This window comes from Peromyscus leucopus, chromosome 17, assembly GCF_004664715.2.
Source record: "Peromyscus leucopus breed LL Stock chromosome 17, UCI_PerLeu_2.1, whole genome shotgun sequence".
Lineage (NCBI taxonomy): Eukaryota > Metazoa > Chordata > Mammalia > Rodentia > Cricetidae > Peromyscus > Peromyscus leucopus.
Window position 1 is genome coordinate 55,824,624 of NC_051077.1, and position 11,967 is coordinate 55,836,590.

General features: G+C 43.4%; 1 protein-coding gene across 2 annotated transcripts; it reads left to right on the plus strand.

Moving 5' to 3' along the window:
* Positions 1-9,768, plus strand: LOC114686968 (zinc finger protein 14-like). Of its 2 annotated transcripts, none has more exons than XM_028861670.2 (5): positions 1-86; positions 3,190-3,570; positions 6,306-6,432; positions 6,596-6,656; positions 7,159-9,768. In XM_028861670.2, the coding sequence occupies exons 2-5, from the start codon at positions 3,532-3,534 to the stop codon at positions 8,525-8,527; spliced, it is 1,596 nt and encodes a 531-aa protein (XP_028717503.1). In that variant the 5' UTR covers positions 1-86; positions 3,190-3,531; the 3' UTR covers positions 8,528-9,768. The 2 variants fall into 2 exon arrangements, with proteins under 2 accessions (XP_028717503.1, XP_028717504.1); XM_028861671.2 differs by lacking the exon at positions 1-86 and adding an exon at positions 413-581.
* Positions 9,769-11,967: the final 2,199 nt, after the last annotated feature.

The window sequence follows — 11,967 nt, forward strand, 5'->3', positions numbered from 1 at the left end:
CATCGCGTGGTCCCGTGTGCTTCGTTGTGAGCGCCACTGTGGGGAGCTGTGAGGGGAGCGCGGACGAGCTCGGCGGCCGCGCCATGGTGAGCGCGGGGCCGCTGTCCCCAGCCGGGGCGGAGCGTCCGGCTGAGCCGCGGGAGCCGGTGTGCCGGGTCCTCCCCGGGGCGGGGGGAGGGGTGGGGCCGGCCGGGGACCCGGTACCCTATGAAGTTCATGTATCATCCCTAGCCCCATCACCGCCAGGCCCTGTCTCGGAGGATTCCGGTCACTTCCGCCTTCCCTGCCAGAGCGCGGGGAGCGGAAGGTCCCGCCCTTTGCGGGTAGCTTCCGGCTTGGTGACGTCACCGGCCGGTGCTGGCGCCGTTTGGGCTTTTGGTGTCGCACTTAAGGCCGTGCTCTCTGTACTGTGGTCTAGACGTTCTCGACTTGGTTTTTCACATTTAGGGCGAGGATCAACTCTGAGTTAATTTTGTGAAATTTTCTGAGTCTTTGTCCAAAAAGTATACTTTTAGTATGATGTCCCAGAAACAGTTCTAGAAAAGACTGCTCAGTGGATTTCCTTTGCTACTTTACCAAAGGTCAGTTTGTCTTCTTAATTTTTAGTTTGTTTGTGGATCTGTTTATTCTTCCTAAATAGTGTGTTATCTTGTGTATTTGATTGGAAATGTTAAGTGTATGCTGAGGGGTTGTCTGTGTTGTGCTGTTTTGGTTCTTTATTTTTCTAAAAATATTTGTATATAATCTTTAGTAATAATTTTCTGTTACTGATAAGGAATTTTTAACATTTTTGGGGGAATTATGTTAAATCTGATATTGAAACTGATATTTTAGGGTCTCGTGGCTTTCTGTCATGTGTTGCCAAAAACGTAGACAAATACATTTGTATCTTTCCACAATGTCAGGATTTACTGAATAGAAATTTAAAAGGTGTCATGCTTCCAAGTGTATTCAGTTTTTTTTTTTTGTTTGCAAATTGTAATTACTAATATTAACTTCATATCACAGTAAATATATATGTATATGCACATATGCTGTTTACAGAATGCATGTCAGTTAAAGAGGCTACAGCAGAGTTCAAAGGGTCCTCGACCGTTGGCTGAGAGAAATGCAGGTAGTGTTTCAGTTGAGATAAACTAGAACCCAGGACCAGTGAGCCACAGGGAGGGAACTTTGAGTGAAGCCTGGGGAAGAGTCAGGTTTGAAAGTGTAGCTATAATGTTCCAGCTGTGAGATGAAAGGTGGACTTGGGTCTGAGATGAGGTCTTGGTCCCAGTGGACAGCTGGACAATCAAGAAGAGTCCCTGCCTTGGCTCACATATCAGGTATCAGATGATAGATTGGTTTCAAGCTAGGTGTCCATCACTTCCTGAGGCCAGGCAAGGGAGTTGCATCCTCATCTACAACATTTTAAATAAGTGTGTGTGTGTGTGTGTGTGTGTATTTATTAACTCACCCTGATAAATTTGTAAGTGCTCTTTTTCTACTCCCAGGAATAAGCTGTTTCCTAGTCTGTGGTACATGGGTAACCGTTTTGAACATTATGAGGAGTGAATACAAGTGGGAGATAATGTCATACAATGCTGAGGCTTCCTGGCCTCTGTGATAGTGACTTTTGTTTTTGTTTTTCTGTTATTAGAAATGTTTGCTTCTTTGTAGTTGGAAGTTTTCCTGTGTCCCGTGTAGCTAGAGTTTTCTTGCCTTGCCCACAGTCAGGACAAATCTCTCTCACCCGCCAGTCCCACAGCCGCTCAGACCCAACCAAGTAAACACAGAGACTTATATTGCTTACAAACTGTATGGCCGTGGCAGGCTTCTTGCTGACTGTTCTTATATCTTAAATTAACCCATTTCTATAAATCTATACCTTGTCATGTGGCTCGTGGCTTACTGGCATCTTCACATGTGGCTTGTCATGGTGGCAGCCAGCAGTGTCTCTTTCCGCCTTCCTGTTCTTTCTTTTCTCCTCTCTGTTAGTCCCGCCTATACTTCCTGCCTAGCCACTGGCCAATCAGTGTTTTATTTATTGACCAATCAGACCAATTTGACATACAGACCATCCCACAGCAGTCCTGCCTGGTCTGCAGCTGCTCAGGCCCAAATAAACACACAGAGGTTTAATTGATTACAAACTGTATGGACATTAGCTCAGGCTTATTACTGACTAGCTCTTACACTTAAGTTAACACATAATTCTTATCTATGTTTAGCCACGTGGCTTGGTACCTTTTTTCAGTTCTGCCATGTCGTCTTGCTTCCTTTGTGTCTGGCGACTCCTGACTCAGCCTTCCTCTTCCCAGCATTCCTTTAGTCCGCTCACCCCACCTATACTTCCTGCTTGGCTAATGGCCAACCAGCATTTTATTAAATCAGTGTACAAAAGCATTATCCCACAGCAGCTCTTGTTTAAAGGCTTTTCTCTTATCTACCCTTTTCTTAATTTACAGATGATGTAGAATTGATATTTGTACATCCAGTTGTTTACTGCTGTCAGAGGAAGATGATGATCTTTTTTATATTAATGAATCATAAAAGTTTTAGTAGTCCTTTAGTAGTTCCTCAGGTTTTTGTAGATTTTCTTCCTTCCTTCCATCCTTCCTTCCTTCGTTCCTTCCTTCCTTCCTTTCGTTTTTAAAAGACTTATTTATTTATTATGTATACAGTGTTCTGCAAGCATGTATGCTTACAGGCCAAAAGAGGGCACCAGATATCATTTCAGATGGTTGTGAGCCACCATGTGGTTGCTGGGAATTGAACTCAGGACCTCTGGAAGAGCAGACTGTGCTCTTAACCTCTGAGCCATCTCTCCATTCCTTTATGAATTTTCTCTATGGAATTTTTTTTTTTAGCTCAATGTCTCCACATTTATTTCCATGTCTCTGCTCAGTTATTGATATTTTCATATGACTTTTTGGGATTTAACTTGTTGATTTGTTACATTCATTTCAGAGTTTTTCTTTTCTAGTTCTGGGGATTGAATCAAGGCTTAGAAATGTGGACAACAGAAAGATAAAGATAGAGCATAGTCACTGGGCTTCAGAGAGGCTCTTTGAAAGGTACCTGATGATACACGTAATAAAGTAATGCTGGAAAAGCTCAGAACAATAAAAACAGAGCTAACCGCTTCAAAAACCTTAGATTGGAAACTTTTACCATATATAATCAACTAAGAGGCCTGTCTCTGTGCAGGTCTGCCAGGGGATTTCAGGAAGGACTAACTGAGGCGAGAAGACCCTTTCGTATAGTGGGTGGCACTTAGAGTGTGACCTCAGTAGAGAGAAGTCCAAAGAAGAAGCAGTGTTGCTTTCCTGCCTGCCTTCCCTTCGTGCTGGTGAGTGCATCTGTCCATTGCTGCTGCTGCTACTGCTGCTGCTGTTCCGCCGCCACCACATCCTTCACTGACTTGGAACCCAGCTTCTTGGGCCTTCCAGTGTGGACTGAAGAGCAGAAGCTGTCCAGGTGTGCTCTGGGCCTTTGGCACCTGATTGAAGCTCCTGAGGCTTCCAGCCTTGTGGACAGATCCTCTTCATCATGGAGACAGCCATTGTTGGACTATCCAGGCCAGATCAGGTAATCCAATCTAATATATATCTGTTGTGGTATCTATTAATTTCTAGCTGCTAGAGAACCCAGATTTGTTCAATGGCCACCTATGTCCACCTCTTTTTCTTAGGAGTTCCTGAAATATATTTAAATTGCCATTTTCTATTTTATAGTTTGCACATGTAAGCCATATAAGAAAGGTATTTTTTTTCCATTTTCTTTACCAATTGAAGGCCTAAAATAATAACTAGAACAGCATGCTTACCACCAACAAGTAATGCTATCAGAATTTGGGGAGTCTTACCACAGTTGCTAGATGTTACCAGGAAAATTGGTAATTTTTCTTGGGGTTGTTAATCCCTACTGGGCAAGAATTAAGACCACTACCACAATTTTTTGAGCCAAATTTGAAGCAAGCTTTATTAACTACTGGCCAGGATGATGGACATTGGCCAAGTCCATGCCCAGGATTCCCAGAGAATGGTGCTGAACTCTATTAGACAGGAGCTTATAAAGGCAAAACCACAAGGTTACATACTTTCTGCTTTTGTCCAATTGGGGGAAAGCATACATCCTGACATGCTTCCTGCCTACACACCTCTTTCCTGTGTGTGATCAAGCACATCCTGTGAGGTTGGGGGCAACCAACTTTATTTCTAGAAGTGAAAACACATGGCTTGTTACCTTATATGAACAACAGCCCCCAGCATTCCAGGAAGTTATCTGTTCTTGCTCAAGTGGTGCTTACAGGTTAGAGGCATTTTTTGTTTTATAGATCTCCACCCCCATCCCCTCAGATGGTTTCTCTGTGTAGCCCTGGCTGTCCTAGAACTCACTCTGTAGACCAGGCTGGCCTCGAACTCACAGAGATCTGCCTGTCTGTGTCTCCCACCACTGGGGATTATTTTATAGCTCTTTTAAGCACAGCAATTTAAACTTAAAACATAACTTTAGTCCTCACAGGGTTTTTAGTTACATTAATAGAAGAATGTAAGAATGATCCCAAAGGAAAGCTTGAAGAAATTTTTATTAAGAGTTTAAAGGAAAAACCCCAAGGCAGGCAGGCCTAAATCTTGACATCTGCCAGGAGAAGGGTGATGAAGAGGAAGAGAAAAATCCATGCCATATTAGTTAAACCCGCACAGATGTTACCCACATGGCAAGGAGGGGGCCCTCAGAGAACAATGTAAACAACAAGCAGAAAAAGCATTCTTTTATGCTCTGGTCTGCATCTGAAAGGAAAGGAACAAAGAAAATAGTTTCATCTTGAGCATTCAGAAAGACAGACAGACCCAGAAAACCCTAATGCCAGCTGCTCTGTAGCACAGAGAAGCTTCTGTGAGGGAAATGAGCATTATCTCATTCACAGGATAATTATTCCTGCCATCCCTTTAGCTTAAAGCTAATCAGCCTTCCCTGGACTTGGTCCCTTGGTCACGTAATTGACCAGTTCAATTGTATTAACTTTTTTTTTTTTTTTTCTCTGAGACAGGGTTTCTTTCTGTAGCTGTCCTAGAACTTGCTCTGGAGAACAGTTTGACTTCAAACTCCAGAGATCTGCTTGCCTCTGTCTCTTGAGTGCTGGAATTAAAGGCATGTGCCAACACTGCCCATCTCTGTATCAACTCTTGAGGGCAGACAATGGCATTTCTCCACTCAGAGTTAGATTTCATTTGACTGGAAAGAACTAGCTTTTTCTTAGTGGAGCCTCAGTGCTTCTGTGTTCCCTCTTGTGAAGAATCATTTAGGAACCAGAGAAGGATCAGAGCCTCTAAGTCCACTCAGAACCAAGGACAATTTCACTTTATGCTCAAGGACACAAATCAAGGCCCCCATCTCTAAGCTGCCTGTACCATTTCTTTGTCTCCTGTTCCCCTCCTTCCTCTCACTGAAGAAGTAGCCCTAACTATCATTTAGGGGTTTGGGACAACAGTTTATCTGGCTTCTTTAAGGTTGTCTAAAGTGAGATCCAGTGTAGCAGTTGGTCGAGGGAACCTTGAATCTGTATTCATGGTTACATTTGTATGGCAACCAGGTCAGGTGTATGAGGAGAAGAATTCCTTTATTGGAACTTTGAAAAAGAAATGAAAGAAGAATAAGACTGAGTGGAGACAAGTAAAAGTGAAATTGGAATAGTTTGAGCAGAGGATCAAGTCCATCCTGCCAGGAGCAGGCTTGATTTTTATACAGAAGCTTAATGTTGGAAGACCTAGGCAGAAAAACTGTCATCACACATCCCATATTCACTTTTGGGTCGCTGTGTCTGATTAGATGTCTCTGAGCTTGGAAGTTATTAATAGGTTGTCAAAAGGAAAACAGGAGTGTTCAGAATTGCCATGTTTGCATATCATTCATGCTGAGTCATTTACCCTTAACATTTCATATGCGCTCTCATAGGCAGGATTTTGTTTCCTCAGACCAGAAGAAGTTTAAACTCTGAGCATGAATTTCCAAGGACAGCCAGCCTCCTGACCCCTAATATTAATGCTCTTGTATGTATCGGATGATAGGGTGTGCCTGGGACAAGAAGTGGAGATGGCTGGAGAAAGGGAATGGGGTGGGGAAGCAGTGCCTCTCCTCCTGGGCGCAGTAATGAGGAGAGTGATCTGTCTGCTGTCTCTGAACACCACTCAGTGGTTTTACTAGAACTCCTGTGTCATGCATGAGTGTGTGGGAACCACAGTTACGCTGTCGCACTCTCAGACATGGACAGATGTGTCATTCTCATCCACCCTTTTATATACAAATATGGACTGTTTTAGGATCTGGTGAGCTTTGAGGATCTGGCTGTGAACTTCACCCAGGAAGAGTGGGATTTGCTAGATCCTTCTCAGAAGATTCTGTATGGAGATGTGATGCTGGAAACCTGCAGGAACTTCACTGCCATAGGTGAGTAAGGCTATCATCTTACCGCTTAGAGAGCAGGGGTTTCTGTTATTGATGGTCACAGTGATTTGGTTGTGGAAAGGGAAGAATGTGGTGAAGAAATTAGGTGTAGTTGCAGTGTACATTCTAATAATTTAATTACACATTTTCTGTGACAATATTTTAGGATATGAATGGGAAGATCATACAATCGAAGACCATCATGAAGAGCCTGAAATAAATTTAAGGTAATTTGCATGCTCAAGTGAAACAAATGTCCCTCAAAGAAATTTTAATGTGCCATGAAAATTTAAGAACAAACTAACAAAACAAGCCCAACTTTAAGTTTATTCATCAGTAGAAAACTTTTACCTCAAATGTATACCTTCATGTGAGTTTCAAATTTTGCATAGTCTTTTGGAACCATTTCTGGGACCCTGCATTAATGAATGCTACAATTTCATCATAGGCCTATGGGAACCATATTGTAGAATCATCAGTTCATTTCTTTTTAGCACACACATTTTGCTTGTTTTGGGTAGCAAGCTGTCCAAGAAAGTTGGTCTAATAGGCAAACAGTAGTAAAACAACTATCACTGACGGGCTTGTCATTTCTCACAGTAGTTATATTTATAGATACTCTGATACTGAAGAAGGTGGTCAGGGTGGAGCAACCTTATCCATATACCAATCTCAGTATGAGCAGCAATGTGTGTGGAGAAATATTCATGTGTCTTTCATTTTTAATAGGCATATCATATCTCACTCTGAATATACACAGTATGAACCTGAGGACTGTGAACAGAAGTCACAGGACTCTAATTATCTTACAAGGATAGAAGGATACACGGAAACTCAGACTTCGAGTGGACCTTCTGTGTGTGAGGTATGTTTAAAGACCTTTGGACTATATCACCTGACTTACAATGGACATCACAACTATGACTACAAGGAAATTGGAGGAAGCCAGACGGATGAAAATGATTATGATAATCAGTGCGATAAAACTTCCAGTTCCCTTCAAAAACAAGAAAAAAATCATACTGGAAAAAAACTCTATGTGTGTCAAGAGTGTGGTAAAGCCTTTAGGTATCCCAGTGCCCTCCAGTTACATGAAAGAATTCATACTGGAGAAAAACCCTATGAGTGTAAAGACTGTGGGAAAGCTTTTAGAGGTCTCAGCGCCCTTCATTTGCATGAAAGGATTCATACCGGAGAGAAACCCTATGAGTGTAAACAGTGTGGCAGAGCCTTCACGTATCTCAGTGCCCTTCAATTACATGAAAGAATTCATACTGAGGAAAGACCCTGTGAGTGTAAACAATGTGGGAAAACCTTTAGATATAGCAGGGCCCTCAAATTACATGAAAGAATTCATACTGGAGAAAAGCCCTATGAATGTAAGCAATGTGGGAAATTCTTTAGAAGTCACAGGACCCTTAAGTTACATAAAAGAATTCATACTGGAGAAAAACCCTATGAGTGTAAAGAATGTGGGAAAGCCTTTAGATGGCTTACTTCTCTGAAGTTACATGAAAAAATTCATACAGGAGAAAAACCCTATGAGTGCCAAGAGTGTGGGAAAGCCTTCCGGTGTCAGGCTTCCTATCATAGACATAAAATAACTCATGGTGGAGAAACACTGTATGAGTGTAAAGAGTGTGGTAAGTCCTTCATTTACCCCTCTTTACTTCAAGTGCATGAAAGAACTCACACAGGTGAAAAGCCTTTTGAGTGTAAGCTGTGTGGGAAAGCCTTTAGATGTCAATCTTCGCTTCGATTGCATGAAAGAACGCACACCGGAGAAAAACCCTATGAATGTAAACACTGTGGTAAAGCCTTTTCAAGCTATAATTATCTTCGATTTCATGAAAGAAGCCACACTGGAGAGAAACCCTATGAATGTAAAGAATGTGGTAAAACTTTCACACATCGCTCTTACCTTCGATCACATGAGAGAAGACATACTGGAGAGAAACCATATCAGTGTGTTCAGTGTGGCAGATCCTTCAGTCGGCATAGTTCCTTTAAAAGACATCAGTCCGTTCATGGAGTGGAAAACGCCTATGAATGTCAACAGTATCTACTTCCTTTATCCCCATTTTCTTCAAATGAATGAAAGAACAGATATTGGCAACAAACCCTTTGAATGTAAACGATGTTGCAAAAATGTCCCCATTCACATAAAACACATGCGGGACTCAAGACAGGGATGAGCCTTTTATATGTAAACTGTGTGGCATAGCCTTTCAGGGGTCAGGGTGTCCTTCAAGTCCATGAGGGAATTCATGCTGGGCAAAGTTTATATTTGTTACTAATGTGGTAAGTGCCACTTGTCATACTTCCTTTCAGAGAGGTAAATTAATTCATACTGGGCAAATGCCCTATGAATGTACAGGATATGGTTAGTCTTTCATTTATCCCTGTTTGCCTTAAAATCATGAAAGTACTCATAGTGGTGAGAAACCACACAAATATAAACAATGTGGAAAAGACTTCAGGTGTCACAGGTTCTTTCAGTAGCATGAGTGAAATCTCATGATGGAGAGAAAGTGGGAATTGAAGGTGTGTTAAAGCCTTTAGATATCATTGCTCCCTTAGATTCATGAGTGAACTCGTACTGGAAATAGTTTTCCAAGTGAAAATAAAAGCTGTGAAGCCTTCAAGGTCACAGTTCTTTCAGAAACTTATGATGATGGATGGTGGGCAGTTCTGTAAGGATAAGGAGTGTGGGAGCTTAATGGTTGCTGGGAGATGGATGTTTCCTTTACAGTGGCTGCCCATGACTTGCCTGGGTTCTTGTAAATACCCCCAATTAAACTCAGTGGTTCCTCGAGCCATGCTTGGGTAGAATCATTCTTTGTCCCTGTCTTTGGTGCCCTGTCTGAAGACCAGTAGACCTTCATGATGTCTTCAGACAAAGTTCACACATAGGGACTGGTGAAGTTGGGCTGTATTTGCATCAGTGTGAAACATGAGAAAGAGGGAGGCTGTGTCTTACAGTGCTGTGTGTCTGTTGGTGGGATTGTGGTTTGCTTCAGTTGTCAACTTGATAAAATCTGGAACCACCTGGGAAAGGATCGCAATGCTGAATTACCTAGGTTAGTTTAGCTTTTGGACACAGCTCTGAGGGAGTTTCTTACTTGGATTAACTGAGGTAGGAAGACCCACCCTGAATTGTGTCAGCACTATTTTATGGACTGAATAAAAAGGACAAAAGGAGCTGGGCACGGGCATTCCTTGCTGTCTGCCTTGGGACTATGGATAAAATGTGCTGTGCTGTTAACTCCTGCCACCACGTCTGGTCCACAGGACTGTAACCTGGAACTGTGAGCTGAAATAAACCCTTTCTCCCCTAAAGTGCTTTTGTCAAGGTATTTTATCCCAGCTACAGGAATGAAGTTAAGACTTCTTGGACCTGCGCACAGCAGGAACACTTGCATTGTCTCTGATGTGAGTGGAGACAGCACTGGAGGGTGCCTTCTGAGGCTGCAGCATCCATGGCGGTAAGCCCAACGTGTCCTGTTCCAAGTGCCATGTAGTGCAGCACACCTCTATGCAAGATGAGGTGAACTGAAAAGGCTAGAGAATCTTACAGTCCCTGAAAGATCCATCTGTGGGACATACTGCCATCATATGCATGTTCCTTGTTGCAGGCAGTCGGACATGTAACAGGCTGAGGTGTCAGCCCTGCAGGAGCTTACTCACATGTGCAGCCATTACAGCAAGGAGAGACATGCAGGTACTCTTCTGTGTTAGCCTCATTGGCAGGAAAGGTACAGAGAAAAAAAATGAGATGGAGGAGATGAGTGATGACAGATTAAATCTGTACTTCCAAAACAACCCAATTCTTCTGAGATCCCAAATCTGGAACCCATGGAAAGAATTAAATAGCGAGGAGGAAGAGTGAGGTCACAGAGGAGTTACCCCTATGGTCTGACCTTAGTATGAATCAAAAGATCATAATAGAGCATGGAGATGGAGGCATGGATAGTAGCCCTGTACAAGGAAACTGATAGCAAATGCCCTGCCATGGAAGGCTTCAAGCTTGAGCAAATGTTTAATAGGACAGTTTAGCTGAGAAAGTTCAAGTTTGTAAGAGATGACTACTTAAGTCCTTATAAGGTGTGTGTGATTGTTTTTCTTTATTTTTTATTTTTATTTTTTTTCATTTTTCTTTATTAAGAAAATTTCTACTCACTCTGCATATAACCCACAGATCCCTCCTCCTCCCTCCTCTCACCCTCCAGCTCTCCCTCCCAAGCTACCCCACATCCCCACTTCCCCCAAATCAAGGTCTCCCATGGGGAGTCAGCAGAGCCCAGCACGCTGAGCTGAGGCAGTTCCAAGCCCCCCCCCGCTGCACCAAGGCTGCGCAAGGTGTCACACCACAAGCACTGGGCTCCCAAAAGCCTGCCCATGTACCAGGGATGGATTCTGATCACCCTGCCTCCCAAACAGCTTGAGCCAAACAACCATGTTCCATATCCAGAGGGCCTAGTCTAGTCTCATGGGGGCTCCACAGCCACAGTCTACAGTTCATGGGCTTCCACTAGTGTGGCTTGTCATTTCTGCACGTCTTCCCATCATGATCTCGACGTCCCCCGTCTACAGAATCCCTCCTGTCATTGATTGGATTCCCGGAGCTCAGTCTGGCAACTGGCTGTGGATCTCTGCATCTGTCTCCATCAGTCACTGGACAAAGGCTCTGTGATGACAGGGTATTCACTAGACTGGTCACCTGAGTAGACCAGTCCAGGTACCCTCTAAACCACTGCCAGCACTCCAAGGTGGGGTCATACTTGTGGATTCCTGAGAGCCTCCCCAGTACCCTGCCTCTTCCTATTCACATGATGTCCTCATATATCATGGTATCTCCCTCCCTGCCCTCCTACTCTGTCCCTCTGTTCCAGCTTGACCCTCCCGTTTCCCTATGTTCTCAATGCACCACTCCTCACCCTCCAATCCCCATGCCCACTCCCAGTCCCCTCATGTAGATCTCATCCACTTCTTCACTGGGCCATCCATGTGTCCCTTCTAGGGTCTTTTCCTGTTAGCTAGCCTCTCTGCAGTCTGGCCATCCCTTCCCTCACATCTAGTATCCACTTATGAGTGAGTACTTACTGTGTTTGTCCTTCTGAGTCTGGGTTAACTCACTCAGAATGATATTTCCTAGTTCTAGCCATTTGCTTGCAAATTTCATGATGTCATTGTTTTTTACTGCTGAGTAGTATCCATTGTGTATAAGTGCCACATTTTCTTTATCCATTCTTAGGTTGAGGGGCGTCTAGGTTATTTCCAGGTTCTTGCGAATACAAATCTGCTATGAACATAGTTGAACATGTGTCCTTGTGGTAAGATTGAGCATTCCGTTTCTGCTCTCTGCTCTGCTCCCTCTCCCCCACCATCTTTCTCTCTGCCCTCTGCACATGCTCTGTCCCAGGCCTGATCTTTCCCCACCCATGTTCCTCCTAATAAAGCTCTCTGTAACTTTAAAAAAAAAATTGAGCATTCCTTGGGTATATGCCCAAAAGTGGTATAGCTTGGTCTTGAGGAACA

Excerpts from the sequence above, each read along its gene's own strand:
- LOC114686968 (XM_028861670.2), top strand. The coding sequence starts at position 3,532 with ATGGAGACAGCCATTGTTGGACTATCCAGGCCAGATCAG. Across the intron at positions 3,571-6,305 it reads GACTATCCAGGCCAGATCAG|GATCTGGTGAGCTTTGAGGA; the intron begins GTAATCCAATCT and ends GGACTGTTTTAG. Across the intron at positions 6,433-6,595 it reads CAGGAACTTCACTGCCATAG|GATATGAATGGGAAGATCAT; the intron begins GTGAGTAAGGCT and ends ACAATATTTTAG.